General features: G+C 43.0%; 1 protein-coding gene across 1 annotated transcript in view; it reads right to left on the reverse strand.

Annotated features, from left to right (window-relative positions):
- NOX4 (NADPH oxidase 4) overlaps positions 1-25,504 on the reverse strand; it is a 727,367-nt gene that overhangs the window by 250,700 nt on the left and 451,163 nt on the right. The window contains exon 12 of the mRNA XM_086933983.1: positions 22,876-22,936. Coding sequence (XP_086790109.1) covers positions 22,876-22,936 — 61 coding nt within the window. The remainder of the gene's footprint in view (positions 1-22,875; positions 22,937-25,504) is intronic.

Below are 25,504 nucleotides of genomic sequence, written 5' to 3' on the forward strand. Positions count from 1 at the left end.
GGCCGGTCAGCGTAGAAACGCGCTGGGATAGGCTGGTCAGCGAGAGCCGCGCAGGGATTGGTGGTTTGTCATCGGGAAGTAAAATAAGGAAGAGAATTAAGGAAAATCGTAGATTCTTGAAAATGAAGTGTTTTAAACGTTTAAGGGCGATCTTTAAGAGAGATAGAGGAAACTTGTATGCAGGGGAAGAAGCCCCACCAGAAGGCACACCAGCTTATTATATGGCTGTGAATGTAGGGTTACACTCAATACTATGGATCTCCGAGTGGAGTAAGCTAACAGAAGGAAATGAGGAACTGACGTTCCCGAGATACGGGACGTTTAGGGTAGAAGCATTGAACTAACTGAAAGCGGTAATGCCCGCAACGAGACCTCTACCGAGGCCAACACAGTTCGAAGCCCTCAATGCATGGTTCAGGGCGGCACACGATAGGAGCTTGAATAGACGCCAAGAAAGAGTAAGACGATCGGTAAGAGCAGTGCAGGATGCTAAATGGGACGATGAAGCTAAAAAGTGGAGGGTGCAAAAAATAGAAGCAGACAAATTGTACCCAATGCTAGAGGCTACGGGAGAAAAGAAGCCTCTAGAAGAAGATGAGGACAGCGAGTCGGACGATGGTCTGATAGAGAGGCTATTAATGGACAGACCACCTCCGTACAACAGAGAAGCCGAAGGTCCCGAATTACAGCAGGGGGACGGGGCTAGGCAGGGGGAATATAAACCGCTCCCCATGTCGGAGTGGGAACCCAAGAAAGGTGAAGAAATATCTCAATCTAGTCCCATACAGAGAGTAGTAGGAAGGTTTGTGGTCCAGAAGGTGCCAGAAACGGAGCGTGCAAGGTCGTATCAACTGCCCGATGCTCTACAAGTACCTGTTACCATAGGTCCTATAGTGTCAATTTATAACCCGGAGGGAGCCCAGCAGGAGGAACAGGCACGGTGGGACAGGGAAAGGACAGAGATGGAAAGTAGGAACAATACGATCAATTCCCAAAGGCAGTTGCTAGGACCAAGGAGTCGGAGTACCCCATTGGATCCAGTAACGGATCCCTGGATAGAACAGGGGGATCAGAGAGGACATATGGATTTGAGGGGACCGAAACCGAAATCCTTTAAGGACTTAAGGGAATACTTGAAAGAATGGGATGCTTCCGTAGAGACTCAGAATAAAAGAATAGAAACAGAAACAGAATGGAGAGATCAGGATAACAGGATCCTCTCTCACTGCGGAGCTGGCGAAAGCAGTCCGGAGTGGGAGGGAGGGAGTCAAGGAAGCAAAGGAGATACTTGCCATACTATCAGTGGCAATAGACAAATGTGTGAAGACAAGAGTACAGGCTGTGGGGGAGTGTCTCGCCCCATCCTTAGTGAGGGAGAACGAAGGACACAGGAGTACCAAGATAGTTACAGGTGCCCCACCATACCCCGGATGAAAATGTGCGACATTGGAATTACGAGAGTATAGGGAGTCGCGAAGGGTCTTGCCATGCATCCGGTGATCACGGACGAGATCGCGGGAACATGGAGGGCCGTGAAGGATCTTATCGTTTATTGAGCGACACCAGACAGCAAGGGAATTGCAGTGATTTAGAACAGAACGGAGGATCCTATCTCGCAGCTAGAGAGACCGAGCCGAAAAGACAGACTGTAGTAATGGGGAATAGAACATTGTTCCACCACACCCCTAGGGAAGATGGGAAAGCTTGGGACCTAGAGAGGTGGGAACAAAGAGAGGCAAGGAGGACTCCTCATAACTCACCTGTGCCTAGACGTAGGACTCGTAGTGGGGGTGAGAGGGATGTAAAAGAACCACCTAGGAGTGAGGTACTGAGAGCTGAGATAAAAGCAAAACGGCTCGATGTAATCAGTTTAAAATCAGACTTGGAGGAAATAATAGACGGCACATTGCCAATGGAAAGGATCGATCTGTATGAACAGGATGAAATACTGTTTATGTCTAAGGATGTTACTCGGAAAGCGAGGTCAGTTCATGAAAAATTATCTGAGTTGGCAAACAGGTATATGATAGACCTATCACGAACTAAAGCTTTACAGGGTAACCATAGGCTAAATTGCACGGATCAGGATCTAGATGAGCGTAGGACGATTGGGCTGAAAATACACATTAAAGAACTGATCTTGAGTATCAGAATGTGGAGGGATTTGGATAAATGGGAGGAAAGATGGTCCAAGAAGGGAACCGTCAGAAGGAGTATACTTGCAGGGTCCCCGGAGGGAGGGCTAATGCGAATGGAAGCTTTCCCTTTGCGAGAAATCGCGAACGGAAACTACGTGCACGTGCCCTGGAGTAGGGGGGATCTAGCGGCATTTACTAATTCCTTCCCAAAGCTAAGGGAGAATCCCGTCGAATGGTACAAACAGGTAGAGAGGTTCGTGAAGATCTCTAAGGTGCTGTGGGTCGACTTGAACACCCTGTTTGACATTGTAGTACCCGGAGATTTGTGGACAGCATGTAAACTTAATGTCGAATGGCCCATTTGTGAACCCGAGAGGGATCCCCGGACGAATGGACCATCAGAGAGAGTCATGGAAAAGTACGAGAGGGTAATGGCATGGTTAAAAGAGAAGGTGCCGTTGCAGGACATAGACTGGGTTAAGATAGATCGAACAACTCAGGAACCTAAGGAGACCGTTCACGAGTTCTATGAGAGATTGCTGAAAGCATTCAAACAGTACAGTGGATTGGACGTGATGGATCCTAAGGACATAGGACAGTTTGTGTCGAAGTTCGTTCTGGGATTGAGATCAGACATAAGCTTAATGATTCAACAGCATTTGATCTGTTGGCAAAACAAACCTTTAGATGAGATCCTGAGGTATGCGAGGTATTGCAGCAATGAAATAGATACGAAAGCAAAGAAACTTAAGGAGAAGCTGATGTTAGTGCAGATGCAATCAGCTGGAAAGGGTGGACAGCGGCAACAGGGAACAGGAACCCTAGGGAAGAAACAGAATAATCAAAGTAGAGATGAGGAGGAAAAACCGAGACCTAGGGTAGATATCGCGACATTGAAAAAGACAACGAGGTGCCATCAGTGTAACGAGGTGGGACATTGGAGACGCGAGTGTCCCTATAATGTCGAGATGGGGGAATTAGAACAGGAGGAGGATGAGGTTCAGAACAGCCTGGTAAAGGGAACAGCGGTCCCGAAGGGAAAGTTTGTCAAAGGGGGGACTCAGACTCCTCGAGCTCAGTTCCCTCAACCGCCTCGCATTGCAAATGGAGGGAAAACCTATAGACAACTGCCACTGTTCGTATGTGGAGAAGAATGCTATTACGTTGATCCCCTTACGGGAAAACGAGTGAATAGGGATGAAGACTGTACTCTAGGAGCAGCCCTGGAGGTAGACCAGAGAGGACCATACGTGGAAGCTGAAGTAGCTGGATGTCCTACGCCCTTTTTGGTGGATACGGGGGCCACTCGATCCACTTTGAGATCGGCGGTAGTCCCAGGTCTGCCAATATCGGGAGAGACGATCCAGGTGGTAGGAGTCGCAAATAGGAGAATGACGAATCCTCTGACCGAACCAGTATCAGTGAAGATAGGGAAATACAGTGATGAACACCAGTTTGTGATTTGTGATTCTAGCCCTGTGTGTCTGCTAGGAAGAGATCTGTTGTGTAAACTAAACTGCACAATATATTGCACATCTGAAGGAGTAGAAGTGCAGACTAACGATGATGATGCCGACTTTAAGGTTGTAAACTCGCAGGGATGCGTGGAACTATACCCTACCTTAACGGTGGAGGAGCTTCCACAGGATTTGAAGGAGATGGTGTCGGCTGAGGTGTGGGATTTTACTGGAAAAAGAAATAGGACTGATCAAAGGAGTAGAACCGGTAAAGATCATGGTAAAGCCCAATGCCGAGTATCCAAGAACACCACAATATAAGTTGACACCGGAGACGATTGCTGGAATAAAGCCTGTGATCGAATCCATGATTAAACAGGGAATACTGAAGGAGATCGTGGGAAGTCCATGTAACTCCCCGATTATGGGTTTGCAGAAGCCTAGTGGGAAATACAGAATAGTGCAGGACCTTCGAAAGATTAATAATATCGTTGTTTCATGTTGTCCAGTGGTACCGAATCCATCAGTGATATTGTTTCAGATACCGTTCCAAGCTGAATGGTTCACAGTGATAGACTTGTGCCAGGCTTTCTTTTCAATCCCTTTAGATGAGGAGAGCCAGCATCTGTTCGCTTTTAAGCTGGAAAATCGCGTTTTAACATGGTGTCGTATTCCCCAGGGGTACACAGAAAGCCCATCGATTTTTAACCAGCTGCTGAAGAAAAATCTTGAAAGTCTAGTACTGCCTATGAACTCGGTTCTGGTCCAGTACATAGATGACCTACTTGTGGCGTCAGAAACTGAGGAAGCTTGCAAAACAGACACCATCACCTTATTAAATCACTTGGCCGAGAACGGACACAAGGTGTCTCCAAGTAAATTGCAGTATTGTCTGACCGAAGTGCAATACTTGGGCCACAGGATTGAAAAGGGAAAACGGAAGGTGTCTCCAGACAGAATAGAGGCGATCATGAAAATGAATGCGCCTAAAACACAAAGAGAAGTCAGGATGTTTCTAGGCATGGTTGGTTATTGTCGGCAGTGGATAGCCAATTTTTCACTGAAGGCAAAACCTTTACAAAAACTGACGCACAAGGGGGTGAGTGATCCGGTACCATGGGACAAAGATTGTTTGATGGCATTTTTGCAGCTGAGGGAGGACTTGTGTCGTGCCCCGGCTTTGGGAATGCCTGACTACGAGAAACCATTCTTGCTTTACTGCTGTGAAAGGGAAGGTTGTGCTTTAGCAGTTTTGGCCCAGATACACGGAAATGCCCGTAGACCAGTTGCATATTTTTCGGCTACCTTAGATCCAGTAGCCGCAGCGTTGCCCGGATGTCTCAAATCCGTTGCTGCAACGGGTGTCAGCATTGAAAGGTGTGAAAATGTGGTTATGGGGCACCAGTTAGTGGTGTACGTACCGCATTCTGTGGAATTGTTAATGACCAGGACCAAGACTCAGCATCTGACGAATAGCAGGCTCACACGCTACGAGCAAGTCATATTGGCTGCTGAGAATGTGACCCTAAAGAGATGCTCTGTTTTGAATCCTGCTACTTTGATGCCACTTCCAAATGATATTGATGATGAAATTTGTACAGATCATGACTGCCTTGATGTGACTGAACTATGCACCAAACCAAGACCAGATATCGTAGATGAGCCATTGACTGACCCTGATGAAATATTCTTTGTTGATGGTTCATGCGTAAGAGATGATATCGGTCAGCTGAGAGCAGCATATGCAGTTTGTACAATTACCGGAGTAGTGGAAGCCGCCTGCCTGGAAGGAGTACATTCCGCTCAGGTAGCTGAAATCATTGCTTTGACCCGTGCCTGTTTGGCAGGCAACAAAATTCGAGTCACCATATACACCGATAGCCAGTATGGTTTCGGGGTAGTTCATGACTATGGGCAGTTGTGGTCTCAAAGAGGTTACATGACCTCCTCAAGTTCTCCTATTAGGAATGGAGAATTCGTGAGATTATTGTTAGAAGCATTACAAGGACCAGCAGCTATAGCGGTTGTCAAATGCGCCGCGCACACGAAAAATACAGATTTTGTGTCGCAGGGTAACCGATACGCAGATGAAGTCGCACGTTACTGTGCGGAACAGGGGTATTCTCACACCAAGGTAGAAGTGGGGGGAATACAGGAAAGAACTGATTTGACTATGTTGTTAGACACTGTAGATACGTGGGATGAACTGAAGTGTGTCCAGGAGAATGCGCCTGATTTTGAGAAAAAAGTATGGGAAACAGCAGGTTGTACCAAAAGTGAGATGAATTTTTGGATTTCTGCAGATGGGAGAGCAGTTTTACCAAACGAACTTGTTAGTCCAATGGCAAGGAGATTGCATGGACCAGCACACATAGGTAGAGATGCTATGGTGAGAGTATTCAGTATAACGTGGTATAATTCGAAGTTTAGAGTAGCGGCAGAAGCAGTATGTCAGCGTTGTGCGATTTGTCAGCAGCTAAACGTAGGAAAAAGAACACCAGTCACATTAAGTCACATAGGGAGGTCTGGGGGGCCTTTCAATAGAATGCAGCTGGATTTTATTGAAATGCCCAAGTGCAATCGACTCAGATACGTCTTAGTGATTGTCTGTATATTTTCCAGATGGGTTGAGGCTTATCCTACACATAGGTGCGATACACTTACAGTAGCAAAGTTGTTGCTTAGAGAGTTAATACCGAGGTTTGGGGTGCCAGCCTCTTTGGAATCGGACAGAGGAACTCATTTCAACAGATAAATAGTGAAGATGCTATGTTCAGCCTTGAGCATAGACCAGAAGCTCCATTGTAGTTATCGACCAGAAGCTTCGGGGATTGTAGAACAAATCAACAGCACAATAAAGTCCAGACTCGCCAAAGTTTGTTCATCGACATCCCTGAGTTGGCCTGATGCACTTCCATTGGTTCTTATGAGCATACGTAGCACACCAGATAGAAGGACAGGTCTCTCTCCACACGAGGTGCTAATGGGGAGAGCTATGAGACTGCCATCGGTTCCGACTGCAGCATTGTTGAACATCACAGACGATTTGATCTTGGACTACTGCAAGGGACTATCTGATGCCATTCATTCTGTGTCCCTCCAGGTCCAGGCTGTAGAGGTTCCATCAGCTCAAGACCTGTGCCATGACCTGTGTCCAGGGGACTGGGTCCTGGTGAAGAAGCATGTCAGGAAGAACTGTCTAGACGTGCGCTGGCGTGGACCATTTCAAGTCATACTAGTTACGAACACTGCAGTAAAGTGTGGAGGCTTACCCAACTGGATACACGCCTCGCACACTCGAAGAGTTCCAGCACCTCTGGAAGAAACAGCTCCTCTCTCGGATGAAAATCCAGCAGAAAGCGGAGAAGCCACAGAGAGGGAAAGTCAAGCTGTAGAGGTGATTGAAGAGGCTGAGCCTGTGTCGGAGCAGGCTGATGACGGTCAAAACACCAGTGAGACCGAAGCTGTCTCAGAAGAGGAAAGTAGTTGGGAATTCGAGTCAGACACCGAACAAGCGATAAGTGATCAAGAGACGAGTCCAAAAACAAGGAGCAGGAGGACAAGGAATGGAGAAGCTAGTTGGCCGGAAAGAAGGAGAAGGTCGACCTTGAGAGCAAATCCAGAGAGCACCCTTGTCCCGATTGCTGAAGATTCAGATCTAGACGAAGAAGCTACGGACTCAGGCTCTGAGAGTCCGAGAAGATCCAGGAGGGTACGTGTGCCCTGCAGAAGATACGCCACCCCAGAGTGGACTTATCTAGCAGATGTCTTGGGGACAGAGATCTGGGAGAGTGAGAGAAGTGCAAGTGACCAATCTCGATCCAATTGTGACGGTGGAGATATGGATGTTGACGCCTGGAATCGAGACTGAGGGGTTACTGACCTTCACACTTCCCATTCCCCTTTACCTAAGTCGGATCAAAGACCTGGTGCTGAATCGATTAGAGTTTCCAACTTTTGGTCATCCAATACCAGCACAAGAAGAAAAAGTCATTTGTTTAGAACTATTGGAATATGTTATTAGAGCTGCAGGTACGAGAATCATTGTAGATGCATAAAGACTTTTGTGATTAAGCTATAAAGAAGAAGATAACCTAGCGCCGAGTGGAAAGAAGAATAAAATTAGGATTTACATTTAGAGGACGGAGAAGGGTTAGGGTTGTCTGTTGCTAAAGATAAAAGACATTGTTGTGAAAAAGAGACTTTTTGTTGATTATGAGCGCTTCACGGATTGAGAAATCAAATAAAGCAAATAAAGACTTGAAAAGAAAAACTTTTCCACGAGAAAGAAAGAGCTACATTGTTTGATAACATGGAGAATGGCAACCCAAACCGAAAGACCAAATGCATATTAGGTACACTAATAGCAGTAGTAATTTTTCTTATTTTTACAGTAGTTACCATATCATACATAGTAGGACATACAAGTGTGAAGGAGACAACAGATGTAAAGCCTGTAACGACCTTGAAACATGCTCTTGTTGGGAAGAAGGAGGAGGGCAATGTAATCCATGAAAAGGCGTTACTGGCAGATGAAGCTCGTAGGTTACACATAGACGAGTCACAGGGAAATTTTAAATCAAATGCATATGCCAAACTATTGTATGAGTATATCGATGCCATGGAGGCCAAAGATTGTTATGTTTGTATGCAATTGCCGGCTTCTGTAGATGAAGGTATCAGATATCATCATCTCCCACTGACATATGGGATAACATGTAGTTTATTGCTTAGTATATTTTATGGTAGAGAGGGGTTTGAGTACTACTTTTCAAATTATGATTCGGTACTGCCTGAAGTCCCGAATTATAAACAAATGAATAAGTGGGACTACTACAAAAAGGAAGATAGATTGGCAAAATTCTTTCTTCCTTGGGATACATTAGATACTTCATATGCACGCAGAAATAATCTGACTTGCAAGATGTCAGAGGTAGAGAAGAAATTCATTGGACAAGTAGATGACAGATACAGGAGGCAGAAGATTCTAAAGATGTCACGACAGTGGAAAACAGATTGGACCGAAGAGGAAAAGGCACACAAAAGGAAAGGTAGCAATGGTCCAATAGCTTTGGATAGAACGCAGAAAGGAAAGTTATGTATAACTCGAAGCAAGACATATTATGAGAGTGTATTTGTAGGTGAAGTTAATTGCAAACATGCTTTCAGGTTAGAGTATTATACGAAAGATTTCATGAAGGAGATGCAAGCGATTCCTAATGTATATTTTGTATGTGGAAGAAATGCCTATGTAAAATTGCCTGACAATTGGTATGGTTCATGTTATCTGGCAATTGTCTTCCCCAAAATATATCATGCAAAGGATTTAGAGATCATAGAAGGAAAGGCTTCGACAAGAGCGAAAAGGGAAGTAGGAGATGCTGAGGTAGTTGGAGACATATTTGGAGCAATGTTTCCTCTTTTAGGTTTGGTACTTAACGATGTTAAGATCAGGAGACTAGCTACAGTTGTGGATAGATTGTCTGCTAGTACTGCAAGGTCATTGATGCTAGTGGAAGGAGAGATGCAGTCGATTAGAGCAATGGTTCTTCAGAACCGTCTTGCTTTAGATGTTCTGCTAGCAAAAGAGGGCGGAGTCTGTAAGGCTTTGAAGGTCCAGGAATGTTGTACTTATATTCCAGACAATTCAAAACCACTTGAGAAAGTCATACATAACATTACAGAGATACATCAAGAAATCGAAGATTTAACAAAAGTAAATGTTTGGGAAAAAGTAGGTCATGGAATGGGTAAAGTTGGAGATTGGTTTGCCAATCTGGGTAAAAGTGTTGTTTGGTACATCTTGAAACCTGTCTTAATAATATTGATTTGCATAATCGTATTGTGGGGTTTAGTGAGATTGTACAAATGGTATAGGACGAACCGGTTGCAAAGGTCCATGAGAGAGCAAGAAAGGAGATTAGCTGCTTTACAAGATCAGCAGTATAAAAGTTTGAGATCTCTCGAGACGATAAAAAGAGGGAGCCTTGTAACTAGTTCTGTGTAAAGTATCATTCAAATTGAGGTGTTAGTGATGACCCCTAGAGGTCATCAAAGGGGGGAACTGAGAGAGCGCAATTTGAATGAAAAGTATATCCGTACCATATTTACAAGACTGTAGCGTAAAGTTAGCATATGTAACGTAAGTAATAGGAAATGTATCTGTATTCACTCTAGAAAATGCATTAGAATTAGGAAAGCCGTATATAGGATGGGCTAAAGTAGAAAATGTGTAAATGTTTAAGAACAGTAGAACGTGCTAAACAGAGAATGTACGTATGTAATTATAAAGCAGAGAAAGAAGATGAAATGTAAAGTGAAGAAATGTGCAGAACGTATAGCACTGCGTAAGAATAAGAGTATAACGTTGTATTTTATGTAATATGGATTCGATTATAATCAAATGATTTGCTAATTCGATTATATATATATATGTGTGTTAAAAGTCATACCGTGTAGAAGAGTTTGTAGGAATTTTAGCATAATGTGTTCATATGTGGTTTTAACCTAACTGACCAAGGGTTCGCAAGAGTGTAGTTCACTGCATGTAATTTAGTGGGCTCACAGGAATAGGGGATAGCTTTGATCTGAAACGTGCGAGCCAAGAGTCAAAGGTCTTGTTTAATTTAAAGTGACAATGCTGAACGAAGTTTATGGCCTAATGAGATAAGAGACGCTTGGAATTTGGGGTCTTGTTTAGAAGTGACTGTTCACAGGACCAAAAGAGGTTATAATCACAACTGTAATGAATAGGGTTCTGTTGAGGTGATAGACTTTGGACTGAAAGTGTCAACTGGAATGTCATGAGGTTACCAGCACGAAGATGAAGTTGGCGCCTAAGAAGCAAGGTCAACTTAACAGACGACGCGAAGAGACGAAGCTATGGAAAGAACCAGAAGCGGGATCACGTGAAATGAGCACATGGTGGGCGTCTCAAAGGGGCGTTCCACCCATACTGTGATTTTGTATTTAGGGACAGCACCCCGGGGACAGATCAGAGCAGATGGCCTGAGCAAAAGAATAGAGAAGTCAGAGCAGCAGAAGAGAGCAGTAGGCCGAGGACCCTTAGAGAGCGGATGGGTAGGCAGAAAGGGTACTGCTTCTCGACATAGGTTTCCATCAGAGAATAAGAGAGTTTGAACTTCTTTGGAAGTCAAACTGCTGACACCTTTTTAGGTAAAGGACTTGCTAGTAGGGATGTCATCTAGCATAGAGTAGGGACAGATTTAACTTGTTTATTCACTTTCTGTAAATGACGCATCAGATTCACTTTGTGTCTATGCTATTCAATTTGCTGATTTTGGAATTAGTTTTGATTGTATTCTTTTGTAGACTAAGATTCTTTAGGGAATTTATGTTCCTTTTAGTTCCTGTATACTTGTTGAATCTTATCTTGAGAGGATTGTATTTGCAATTATCTATGATTTTATATTAAACTTTTAAACTTTATCAGTCGTAAGTGGTTCTTCAGAGTTGTGTCAGTCTATGGGGTTGATTTAACTTATGTGGGTTTGCCTTTTACTCAATGACAGATAATAATCGATCCAAAATTGGATGAATGAGATAGGTATCTAGGTGATCAGAAAAGGTATCAAAATCTCATTCCCCGCAATTGACTGGTCATCCTCTAGGGAGTGACTCAAAATTAGCATGTCCCTTGAGGGCCAACAAGCTCCTGATACTCCCTCAGTGGGTGAGTGCAGTCAAACACAGAACCTGCCTGAGAGGGAAGCCCTGCCTCCTCTTTAAACTGAGACCAGTCTATCTGTATTGAATAGTAGACTGGTGGTAAAAAACTATCTATCTGTCTTTCATTAATTTGCTCTCAGGATTTAAGGGATGAATTCATGCTTTCATTGGTGTCAACATATTTTCCCTTCATTCAGACTCATAGTCCTGGTCTGTGCCTGATACACTCAAAAAGGGTGGTCCACAGCGCAGACTGGAATTTTGCAGTCAATGATTGTTGGGGACAGCTATCGATAGGGTAACAAATATGTGATTCCAAATCTATATACATTTTTGCATAATTATGGATTTGTCATATGATTTATAATCTGCACAAGGGTTGTATCTAGCTCTGTTGAATGCTGTTTTCCACCATTAGGGATTCAATTTTGCCATGTGGTGTTAAAAGTGTGTCTAATAGAATGACTGGGGGGTGGGAGTACTTTTGACCCCAGCAGGATAAACATTTTTATATTTAAATACTTTATAGTTGGTGCAAATAATCATTCTTTGAAATACAAATGCCTGTTTATGAATGTTCTTAAAGAAAGGTGTCCAAAATGTAGAAGAATCCCAAAACTTTGAATGTCATTCTGATGCCTTGATTCTTAGTAATGCCTTACAGTACAACACTTATAAGTTATAACAAGTATATAATGCACAAGACTGTTCTGAAGGTTTATTTTTTCTTGGAAAAGGGTGCTTGCTCCAAATGTTTTGCACTGTCAACATAGAACAGATCTCCTTCTGAGGTCCAGGAGACAAGTATGAAAGTACAGTTAGGATGTGCAGACGTTAAGTCATGTAAGTTTTATCACAAGACATTTGGGTGTTGTGTTCTGATGAGTACAGCACTGTATATGTTTTGCACAAATTATTTTATTCTGGAAGGTAAAGAGGAAATTATGAATGCATTTGCATTAATTTGCTCAAATATAGTAGAAAAATAATGAATTCTTAGTGAGAAACATTTTGCTCAATATTGGCTCAAGCTTCGCATTCTTCCTTTTTTTAAGCAATGCCTCTATTTTTAAAGCGTGGGGATTCACTTTGTATCAACGTACTTGAACATTTCACAATAGCTAGGTAGATGATGAAATCAGAGATTGTCACATAATCTGGTTTTGAAATGTAGTGCGTAATATGCAGCATAACCTGCCCTTTCTTGGTGCCTAATTTAGTCCACACTGCCACATAACATGTTCCTGCTACCATTATCCTATTAAGGATTTTGTGGACCAAGAACAAGAAATAATTGGGCATTCCCTGTTTGGAGCACCTTTCAATTTTCTTTACCCAAGTTCTTCCAATTCGCGACCCATGGTTCAAAAACAATATTGAATTGTGTTCAATAAAGGGTGAGCTTGCGAAATTGACAGAAGTTATATAGAGAGAATGTTCAGTCTCTTAGGAGCCTTTTGGAAGGTTGGGGTCCAGGGCAATTGCCAACTTTGCCATGCCCTACAAAGCCTCTGCCTGCTGCCACTTAATCACAGTGACCACAGATAGGTAAACAATCAAAATGGTATCATAAAGATGAAATGCATCGACACGTTGTCATCACTAAATGGAAGGCGTTCACAGGGTCAATTGGTTTCCTCCTGTGAAAAGATTTACAGCTAGATTCATCAACGTAAAATCGGCTCGCAAATGGGCCAGATTCTGAGAATCTGGCCCTTTGCGAGCGCAATTTTTGCATTTGGGATTCATCATCCCAATTGCAAAAATCGCTATTATAGAATTCGCAAATTTGCGAGGAATTGCATTTAAGGAATCTCTATTTGAGATTCCTTAAATGCAATTCATGAAACATTTAAAAATTGCGAATTCGCAATTTTGGCCAGTATTTACCGCAAGGTCAAACCTCGTGGTAAATTTTGCGATTTCTACATGCATCCCGTTTTGCGAGTCTTTAATAGCGATTCCTTAATAATCGCTATTAAGGACTCGCAAAAGAGGAGCATGATGAATCTGGGGGTTAGAAGAGTATTGTATTCTGGGATATTGTAGCAAAGACGAAAATGACCTTGCTCTAAAAGATTAATTTAATGGCCCATAAGGAACCGATGATAGATTGAAAAAAATGAGAAACTTGGGGAAAAAAACAAGCATTGTTTAGCAATGTATAGAATACAGGTGTAAACTGATTAAGGGATGAAGAGGAGCTGCTAGAGAAGGAGAAAGAAAGAAAAGATTGCAGGAATACAAACTTTTAAGCCATTGTGGACATTACGCATCAGCTTATTTCCTCATAGACACAAAATAGATAAAACACGTTGGCACATACGGCCCCAAATTCCTTCTGGGTTGTAAAAGATGAAAAAGCTGTACTTCAAAAATAGACTAAAATAGTAAATAAAGAAGTAAACAAGGCGAGAATTTCATTTTAGTCTCAGTCTTATTTTACTCTCGATGAAAATAAGAGAGAATAATAAATGTGCCTGAAATCACAGTCTCAGCGTGTGTTCTTACTGGTCAGGCTAGACCTGATCCCCTTCACTGCTAACAGCGCCAGAAGACATGCCAGGCAGGGGTTTTGCTGCAGGAAACAAGGATCAGGGAAAGAGGCAGAACAAGCCCTGTATCTGGAGACAATTACACTCGGAACATTATTTTTTTAAGGAGAACAACAGAAATGATGAATTATGTATTAAATATTAAATTGAAGCATATTCTACCACATTTTTTTGCTGTCTCGTCTTGATGAATAATGGTTGAGGAAAATAATTTGATTTATTCCTGTGATAACTTTTTTAGATCCTTATCTATCCCCTGAGGTTACTTTGTGTATGATCTTCTATTTTTAATGATGTAATATTTACAATCGATTTTAAAACTAATTTTTAATGTAACACGATCTAGTAAATTTTGTGTGTGTAGTGGTTGAGAGTATAAAATGTTTTTTATCCCACCCACCTATCTTTGCTCCTGTGCCCCATGTTGACTATATTTATGTAATATAGCATGTAGAAGCAGCACCGACATGTAATGTTTATGAATTGTATCTTTTATGGTTCAAGTGACCGAAAATAAAGAATAAATGAAATTTGATTAAAAGAAAATAATTGTGATCCGGTAAATTACATGCGAGAAATATGTCAATAGATGCATAAAATAGCATGTAAGACATGCCCACCAGCAGGAACGTGCAAAACATTAAATAGGGTGTAGAAAATTGCCCCTTTATTGCATTGAGGGCTCTATTACACAGTATGCCTTGGTAACTACTGTCATACAAGATGTATTACAATCCTGAAAAGATCCCACATTTGCATAAGGCCTTCTGACATTGCTATCCTGTTGATGCTTTGTCAGCAGGTGGGGAGAAACATCACAATGACCTCCCAGCTGCACACATGTGTGAGTGAAGTTCCAGACTGAGCCTCCATAGTGACATGGACAGCATCCGACCCTCCACCACCCAGTCCCCCCCGACCCCCCAAAAAAGACAGACCTGGGCTGCCCTGGTGCTTATTTATTTATTTCGTGTAGCACGAATTACAAGCATAGCAAAGAGCTTAACCTAACTTAAATCAGGAAACGAGAATAAGCAAGGAAGATCTTCAAAATGTGTCTTTCCAGTATACTTTAGAAAGACAGGCTATGCCACAGCCCTTTTCACTGGTTGATGCTTTTCTGTAGACAACAGACCAACACTGCTTGCACACTAGTAAGACCCTCTGCTTGGTTGCCATCTTCAGATTCTTTTTTCCCCTTGGCGACTCCTACCATTGACTTGGCTTCCTAGTTCCTTCTAAATACTGTTTCCACTTCTTGGCTACACATTTCCCCATTTCATCGGATGTGGGTGAGGGTCCCATTTGAATCTCAAATATTCTTCTAGGTGCAAAACTACTCCAACAGTTAGGTAACCATTTTGTTTTGCAGCATGAATCTTTTCTGTATTAAATTGCTGTGCATCAATTTGCTAGTAGTATTCTCCCTTCTTAAGAGGCTGTGTTGAAATAAGTGTATTTGTGAGCAGGTGCTTCAATATTCTGTCCCACCTGTACCTCTTTGCTAGCTGGGATATTCACGCAGTAATGTTTTGTGAATGTGTGTACAGAGGATTATGTGGCTGCCATACAGATGTAATTTATGGAAACATTATCTATGAATGCCAGAATTGCTCCCTTGTTCCTTATTGATTGTGTTCACTGTTTTTTTCTCCCAGCACTACTCCTTCTGCCTTGTAGCATGTCTATATTGGCTGAACTATCCATCTCGTGAAGGTTCCCAAAGTTACTGGTGAGCCCTCTCTTGCCAGGGCAAAGGGGATCAAAAATTGGTTTTCTTCCTGATTTGGCTTGTTTCCTACAGGTACTACATGACTGTCTTCCATGCGTCCAGCATCTGAAGACCCCTTTCTGCTTGTGATCTTCGTTGTTAGAGAAGAAATGTAGCAGTAAAGCATGGTTGACATTAAAATGTGATACAACTCTCGGCAGGAATTGTGGATTTGTCCTCATACATATTGGGTCCTTATGTATATGCAAGTAAGGTTCTTGTGATGTGAGTGCTTGTAGTTCACTAACTAATTACAAGAATGTGATGCAATCAGGATGACTGCCTTGCTTTTTAGGCAATTGAGTCCTTTCTTATGCATAGGCTTGAAAAGCAGCTTCATCAAATGTGTTAGCACTAGGTTTAGGTTCCACAGTAGTGTGGATGCTGACCCTGGTGTAACTACCCTGGTTTATCAATCTAGGATTCTCTAAATACGAGCGTGTTGAAAAAAAGTCTTCCAATAACACCCCTTGGGTATACCACTGCAGCTGAAAAGTGCACTTTTAGTGAGGTGTATGAAAGGACCTCATCTAGCAGGTGAGTAAGATGCCTGACAATAGTAGTGCCCTTTGTCCAGCTGTCCCCTAAGCTGTTCCATTTTGTGGTGCATCGTTTTTTGAGTGGTAGGCCTTCTGGGCTCTTGTTGGACTTCCATGGATTTCTGGGGTAGTCCTAGGTGACTTAATTTTATGTCTTCAAGAGCCAAGCCGCTAGGCTGAAAGGGGCTGGTTCCAGGTGATATGCCTGGCCTCTTTGTATTGTTAACACGTCTTGATGAGCTAGCAGTCTTCTCATCCAGTCCTGTGCCAAATACAACAGATTGGACAACCATGCATGTCTGGCCCATTGAGGTGCTATTAGGATTTGTATCATGGTTGTTTGCTCCTGTCAAACTTCAATGGCATAAGCGAGAATGGGGGAATAATGTATGCAAATTTTCCAGATCGGTCTATAGATACATCATTCCCTAGCGAGCGTTTGTGTGGGTACCTGGAAGAAAGGTTTTGGTACTTTGCGTTCTATTGAGTGGCAAAGCAGTTTATCTGTGGCTTGTCACACTCCTGAAATGTTCTCTACACCATTTGCTATAGCTCATATTCATATAAGGCACTTGCTTGCTTGTTTAGTCTGTCCACCTGTTTATTTTGAATCCCTGGTAGATGCATGAATACTAATGTTATCCTTCTCTCTTGGGTCATTTCCATATGTCCTGAGCTATCTGTGAGAGTCTGTGTGACCTTCTTCCCCCTTGTTTGTCGAGGTAAAACATAGTGGTCACGTTGTCTGTGTGGATTTAGACCTTTTTCTTCTTGACTTTCTGATCAAAAGCCGTTAAGTCAAAGAATACTGTCTTCAGTTCCAATAAGTTTATACGTTTTACTGGTTCCATTGGACTCCATAGGTCCTTTCTCATGTAGCCTCCCTTCCTCCTGTGGGATGCATCTGCTGAGATGGTTACATAGGGAGAAAGTTGTTTTAATTTTATGTCTACATGATGTTATTTGTGTTCCAGTACTGTATTCCGTTTTCCACTTTCTCTGTGACAACCACTAGATCCTCCCAACTCCCAGTTGCTTATGACCATTGATGCTGTAGCCTTTCTTGTAGTAGTCTCATGTTTTGCCTGTCCTGTGCATTAGGGGTGTGAAAGATGCAATCATGCCCATTTGTTCACCACTGTCAGAGGTTGCCCCTTCTGAAAAAGGCAAGTTTGCGCTGTCATTGCCAGGATTCTCTTAGTAACTGGGAATGCCTTGGCTCCCAGGAATCTAGTCTCTCACCCAAAATTGTGTTCTCTTTCTGAGGGACTGGTGATGGTTTCTCCAGGATAAAGGAGAACCTCACTCTCTTGAGTATCTAGACTGCATTTATGTTCTTCTGGCACTGTCTGAATGACTTTGCTTTACCAACCAATCATCTAGGTGAGGGTAGAGTGGATCCTCTTTCCCTTCAAGTGCATTGCATCTACAGCAAGATACTTTGTGAAAACACTTGGTGCAGATTTTATCCCAAAGTGGAGTACCCTGAATCTGTAGCATACCATGTCCACAATGAACCTCAGGGACCACTTGTGTCCGGTGTTCATCGCTACATGCAGATAGGTGTCCTTGAGGCCTATTGTTGCCATAGTGGCTCCTTTCCACAGTCAAGGGATGACCTCTTGTAGCTCAGCAATTTTTAACATTTGCGTGTTTATAAACTTGTGCAAAGCACGTAGGACTAGAATGGGTCTGACTGTCTTGAATGGCTTTGGCAAAGGAAACAAGCAGAGAATAGTAATGTATTTATTACATTGGACCCCTCTCTTATGCCTGTTTTGCTTAGAAGGTCTTTGGCCTCTTGGTGTAGATGCAGCATCTCTTCCCTGCTGCAGGTTGTTGTTTTTGACCTGATGTTTCTGTATGATAACTGTTGAATTTTGTATAGGTCCATTTATCGGAGGCGATTGCCCTCTTTTGCTGTGTGTAGAGGTCATTCCTTTGGCAAGTCACTTGCTCGATGGTTAAGACCCTTGCAGGGCGGTACATCTCCCCTGGCTCTTCCTTGAAAGGGCGATCTTGGCATATTAAGATATTGCCACTGCGATGGTGCACTCTGGGACTAGTATGTGGAATGCAGTTCGCATTGAGTTTGTGGTGTTCCAGTCCTCTTGCAGACAACCACTTTGCTGTTTCACTGATTTTTTTCATATTCTGCAGCGACTCATTCACTGCTAGCTCCAAGAGGTTCTTGCCCATGCATGTCAAATTTACTACTGCTACTCCTACTTATTACTTGAACCCAGACACCCTCAGCCAGGCATGTCTTCTTAGGGTGGTGCCTGCACACAGTTGCCTATTGGCTATATCAGCTGCATCCAAAACCGATTTTAGGCAATTGTTGGAGATGGTCTTGCCCTCTGGATCCCTGCCTAGCTCTCTTTCATTACTGCTGTGGGAGGTGCTGCATTAAATCCTCCACCTCCTTTGGTATCTGTATCTGTTGAGCAGCGTGTTGAAGTTCACAATGTGCCACTGCATTGCAGATAACCCCTCTAGTATTTGACCCACCATCTCTATCCTCTTAATCTCCTTTCTATCCTCTTACTCTCCTTTCCCCGTAGAGGTTCAATGGCAGTGGGTCTGTTGGCTCTCTTGCAAGTCAAGGTGACAATGATGGAATCTTCTGGAACATTGCCTTTGAGGTAGGTAGGGTCCAGGGAAGAATGTCTGCATTTCTTCTCCACCATGAGGGTTATGGTTTTGGCTGAGGCTGGCTCCCCAAAGGCCTCTTATCCCTGGTCCAAGATGCTGGTAAACATTGGAAATAATTATTTTTAGGTCTGATATGGTAACAGGCTCTCTAGGAGGACGAATGATTCAAACTGATCCCCGTCCAATTGGAATCCATTGGTTCCCACTGCCCTCTTGATTAGGGCATTATACACCACAATGTCATCAGGGTAAAGATCTGGAGGTACACAGGTTGACCCTTTCTCCTGGGGAGTCAGTCTCTAGATCTTGCCACCCCTCCTCCATTGATTCTAGGTGTTACAATTAACCCTCTTCAAATAGACCTTCTTTCAGGTTAAGTTCCTCCTCTTCTTCAGGTTCTGGCATTGTAGGAGGCTCCAGCTCTGTGTGCTGCTCTTAGTGATCCTTCTCAGTCTGAGGTCTTAAAGGGATCCAAAATCTTTTGAGGAACCTGTAAAACTCCTTTTTATTTCTCATGAAGACTTCCTTCTCCGCTTTGAGTCAATCTTTTTTTTTTAAAGTCAATACGTTTTGCTCGTTGTTGAGCACGGCGGCCTTCCTCTTTGGTGTAGAGCCCTCCTATCCAGTTTCCTTCTTCCTTCTGTGCCCTGGATCTCCCTTCGAGGTTGGGGCTAGTTCTTAGGTTTTACCGCTAATGGTGTGCTTCAACTTCAACCCCTGGCACTCTCTCTGCTTTTCCTTGTCCTCAATCATCAAAAGCTTCAGTGTTGTGATACCTTCGGGGGACATCAGGTCAGAGGGCTTTGGTTATGTCTTATTGAACCCCTGTGGTGTAACCTGCTGCCTCTTCAACTGGGTATCCTTCTGCATCTTCAACATTGTCTCCTTCTCTGTTTCAATGACTTCTTTAGCATCTGAGCCCTCCCCTTGTTCACCTCAGTTTCCTCTATGCTCTATTTGTTGCTCTATAGCCCGAGGTCCCTTAGCAATGTTTTCTGATGTGACTGTGTCTTAACGTACTGTGCTCACTTCTGCCTCTACTTTGTCTTCAAAGTACTAGGCAGGAACTCTGCATGTGTTGCCCTCTTCAGAGCTGTGATCGTTCAGCAGACCAAAGTTGCAGACCTCATGACGGTCGTTTTGTGTGAATTTGCAGTGGCACTTCAGTCAGGACCTAAAGGGAGTATGGGTGATCCCGGTAAATATTTTAATTTCCACAGGGTCAATGTTCATACATCAAAAAAGCTCCCAAAACTTCAGTTGTCTTCAGTGTTAACTGGGTTCCCTCAACATCAGTTGTCTAATCCATGGTCCCCTTTGAGTTTTTTTCTGGTGATCTCTCGAAAAAGCTTTGTCTTCAGTTCTTTGAAGCTTCAGAATTTCTGCAGTACTTCCAGACTCAATGGTGAAAAAAAAAGAATCTGAATGTGACGACCATGCAGAGGAGCTTCCAGTGATTACATCTCACATCACTTGAGATGGACATAATACCAAATGGTTGATACCAGCTGCAGAAAAAAACAGACGACAAAGAGAGAATTGAAGACCCAACCCCTAGATGATGGAATGAAACACAGCATGTGAATCCAGAAAAGATTCATGCTGCAAAACAATATATGCAGATCTAGAGAGTCGCTGGTGTTGAGAGTGCTCTAACAGGGGCTGCTTTCCACCTAAACCTGAGAACTACCCAGAGTTCTCTCCTTCTTTTTTGTATATATATATATGCAGCGTGATCAAGGGCATAATTTGCCAGAAACGCGTAGCTGCTCTCTGTGCATCAATAAACTTACCGATGCTGATTCATTGTGGTCCGTCTCCCTTTGTTTACTGGCGTGCGAGGCTGTGCTGGGTCTGAGACGCCGAGAGATTCGAGGAGGAGCCACGTGGTATATATATATATATATATATATATATATATATATATATATATATGACAACCAAGTCCTTGAGAAGCACAGCAGTAGGGCAAAACTCCACCCAGCGCCTCGAAAACAGGACCGGACCGCTACAAAAGGTAATATTCTTTAAAGTGCAATTTTATTTTCCTCCAACATGACGCGTTTCAACCAGGTTTCCCCGGCCTTGATCACATGACATGCTTAGAGAACCCACGCCCTTAAATACCACATGGCTCCATTGGAAACACTCCCCACAGTTCATAGAAATAGAGAGCAGACTTTGCAATTAAAGTGCTACATAAATAACACACATTAAATTATACATTACATATTACATTATCTGCATTCATATATAGATATCCACACCACTCCACTCCCACGAGCTGGTTGCTTGCGCTTTCTCTCCCGGAAAGAACGTGGAGCACAGACCCAGGTTAGTGCCAAAATTCTTATTTATTTAGCTGTAGTTCTGTCGGCCATTACGCGTTTCGGTACACAACGTACCTTGATCACATGACACGGAAAAATGTCACCTGATTCTTTAAATGCCAACAGTTCTCACTTTTTTTCTTTTTTTGTGATGCAAACTTAAAGTGACAGTGCTCATATTTTAGTGCAAAACGCTACATTGTGACATCTTAATTGTTATATCGGTACAATACCTGACTACAATTGACCTCTTTACAAGTATGTACGTATGATTTTATCTATTGATTTGTGTAATTTCGCATAGATATGTGCAAATTACGCAATACAGTACATCATTTTATACAAATTTCTGTTGTTCTCGTGCAAAGCTCGCAACAATTATCACGGTATAAATACCATATGTGCAAATCCTGCTTTTATGTGCAAATGAACAAGTCGATATTGTATATAAATATAGTGCAAATTCAAACCTATACATATATATATATATATATATATATATATATATATATATATATATATATATATATATATATATATATATATATATATATATATGTTAAACACACACACGCACATAAAAAAGGAACTTTCACCTGATTGGTCGTAAACCCTATGTACACTGCTATATTAAAGTTGGCTTTCATTTTCCGGTCAAGTGCAAGCTTTTTGAATGAACATGTAAGGGGACATTCCTTCAAATGCATTTACCACGGTGTCTTTTCCACACATGCAGGTAAGAATCATTTTATGTTAATTTAAAAGAAAATTGTGTATGTGCGGGTAAAGATAAATGGCGGTAAGTGTGTTTTTAGCGGTCAGTGAAGATAAAGGGAGGTTGAAAGAAGGGTGGTAGGTGAGATTTTAGGGTTTACAGGTTGGTAGAAGTAAACAAAGGTAAGGGTAATTTTAGGGTTATGGGTGGGTGAGGGTAAAAGGAGGTCAGGGTAATGTTTTGTAGCGGTAAAGGGATATATGGAATACAAAATGGGCAGTTGTGTGTGTAGACAAAGACATACATATATAGTGGAGTAGAGTGGAGTGGAGGGGCATGGCGTAGAGTGGTGTGGAGGGGCGTAGAGTGGAGTAACGTGGATTGGAGTGGTGTTGAGTGGCTTGGAATGGCGTTCAGTGCCTTGGAGTAGAGAGAAGTTCGGTAGAGTAGAGTGCCGTAGAGTGGAGTGTCATAGAGTGGAGTAGAGTGGCATAGAGTGCCACAGAGTGCAGTACAGTAGCAAAGGGTAGCATAGAGTACAGTGGTGTAGAGTAGAGTGGAATAGAGATAGAAAGAAGTGTAGTACAGTGGATATATATATATAGATCGAATGGGGGAGTAGTTGAAAGTTTTTTTTACTACTGTGTAAGTGGAATTATTTACTCGGTAGACAAACAATTCATCACATTACCGTTCAAATCCTCTTATCTGAAACCTGCACATTTAGTTGTATTTTATTCCATTATCTTTCCAGCACTTGGCAAAGGACAGAGGGTTATTGTTGAAAGCAATCTAAATGCTACATATGATTATTAATTGCAGAACCGACAATCTCAGCATCTGCCAGCTCGTAACATGGTCGATGAGAGGCAAGGCGCAGCAGGAGCTGTTTCACAGCAGCCCAGTAATTAAACCTTCCTTCTGATGCCTGCGGTGGGAAGTGCATGCACGGAGCGCACACGCCCCCAGACCCAGTTGAAACTAATTACAGCACCAAGCCCTGGCGAGGGCATTGTTTCTACGTACCCGTCCAATCTCCCACGACTTTCAGATGGACTCCGAACGTCGCTTTGTTATCTGTAGGGCACTGAAAGGAAAATCAGATACACGTCTATCAACAGAATAGCATTCGAAAGTCAGAACTGAATGCATTAAAGGAACATCAGCAACACAAACGTTAAGAGGATTAAATAACGAGCTTTGTATTCGCAATGGTTAAACAAAAAAAACATCAAAAAAAACAGTGGTAAGCTTTTTGATACACCGCGTGGCAGATAATGAAGGAATACATATTGCCTGAACATTGACTAGCTTATTCAGAACTCTTGGAAAGAAGGCTGTATTTTATGTGGCTCGCTAACCTTTGCAATGCTGATATGCTGTAACAGTGCCACGTTGACTGTATTTATGTTTTCTTTAAATTAAAATTGTTTATAAACCCACAAAACGATCCCATAAGCACACATTTATAAGGAATCCTTTTTTAAATCCACGGCAGACTTAAAAGCGGGCAAAATCATTATATGAACGTGCTAAAGGAATCACTTTCACATCATTTTAGGGACCTATGGGCGAGAGATCTCAGTCTGGTTGTAAGCCTGCTTCTGGGCTTTGGGTGACTTGGGAGCGTGCACTGCAATGGTCCCCGATGACCTTGAGGCAGGTAGATGCGTCACTTTGTAAATCCCTGCGCCACATTATACCTGCACCAGGCATAATGTATGCAAGGGGGCGTTTTGATGCACGAAAGGGTCATGGAAGTGAAGCAGTGAAATCTATAAGATTTCACAGCGCCATTTCTTGGCCGCTAATGCGTCAAAATCTTACGCCTGCTTCATGGCAGGTGTAAGACTGACGCAGGCACTAACAACATGGGACTTGCCCATGTGAAAGTACACATTGCTGGAGTTGCGTCACTTTTGTGACACACTCCAGCAATGCGTCACTTTTGCGCCTACAGATACGTCAGAAATACTGACGTATCTGTAACTCCTTGCGACGCATCAATCATGACGCAAGGAGTGCGCACTGAGAAGTGACGCATCGGTGCTTTCACGCAGCGATGCGTCATTTCTCATTAATAAGGCCCTGTGTTCAGGCTCCTGGCATGAGCAGATCACTCTCCTCTGACATTATGGGTAGGGGGCACGCACGCTTTACAGTCAGCTGCTTGTGGCTAACCCTGGACAACCACACCTCCCTAGGAGGCTCCTTCCCTCTCTCAACAGGCAAGTTGGTTTCCTGGAGCTCCAGGACAGTTTTTTATTTCTAGGGTAGACTCCAGGTGATGTCGCCTCAACTCTATGAAGCTGACTGTCAGCCACACACCATCTCTGGTTGCACAGAGGTCCTCAGAGTGCTCTGCGGACCACTCACTTCTTTTGATAAACTAGAACTTGGAACAAGAGAAACAAGTGGGTCAGCAGCTCCCACTCTTATACAGTTGAAGCAAAGGGGAGTGTAGATTCCTTGTCTGCAATTTTAGAACTGGTTTAGGGTGGTTCTAGTTTTGTGTATCGTCTCCAGGCAGATCACCAGCTACAGCCTTTGTGAGGAGTATTATTCATCCTCCAGTACCAGCAACATAGGCACAAAGAGGTGTGAGCTTTCTACACCTGGCTACTAATAGCCACACTGACAAGTAATCAGGAAGGAGACAGTAGACATGCCTCACCTAAATGACCCTTCTCTCACTGAATAGCAGAGGTTGCATCCCACCCTTCACCTTCTACAAAATTGCAATGGTGAAGAAAACTAATCAGCAGTCCCTCTCAGAGACAGGACTTACTTTCTAAAGGGAGCCCTCTATCATTTTCCCATACTTCAGAATCTAGGTCTCCACCCTCCAACTTCATGATTGTCAGCAATACACTTCCAATGTCTGAAAAATCATCCTCACCTCCATCTTGTGCACTTGAACAGGGCAAGGACTTCCACAACAGAACCTAAAGGCCTCAATTATTCTGGTTCACTCATACAGCAACAGCATGTACCACTATAGCTACACAAAAGTACATGCATACCATACTTGGGGTGCTAGTGCTAGGATCTGGGTTTGCTCATAGAGGCGGAACGTCACATAAGTGGGCCAGAAGCCCCCATGCTAGTAGCACAGATAAAAAGGTCTGGTCACAACTACTGATTTGCAAACCACGGTACAGTGCAACCACCGTTCTACACGCTTAACCCCTGTTAGGGACAGTCATCCACTGTGAAACAATTGAAGCACACTTTGTGCGCCATTCCAGGTCTGTGACCTGAGTCATATCAAGGGATAGGCCAAGGCATTTATGCACACTCTAAACTTGGCCATAATCAAAAACCTCGGCACGAGGTACTCACAGTTGGGCACTCAGGACATGGGAACACTCCTGCACACCATGCAGGGGAGATTTCTGTCCCAAAGCTTCGCTTCAATACCACTTATTGGTGTTAGCACAATTAATCATGTGGTTACATTTCATCCCATTTTTCTTCACTGCAACTCCTGCTGAGTATCTTGATCTTTTTTGGCACTCGAGTTTAGAGAAAGGTGGCAGAGCCCCTTTGTGAGGAGGAGGTACACTTTAACAACATACTGCTCAGTACCTGTCCAGGATCAACCTTTTCTGCACAGGGACATCTCTACTTGAATAATGTAACCAGATTCTCAGGT

The sequence above is a fragment of the Lissotriton vulgaris genome, chromosome 8 (assembly GCF_964263255.1).
Source record: "Lissotriton vulgaris chromosome 8, aLisVul1.2, whole genome shotgun sequence".
NCBI lineage: Eukaryota > Metazoa > Chordata > Amphibia > Caudata > Salamandridae > Lissotriton > Lissotriton vulgaris.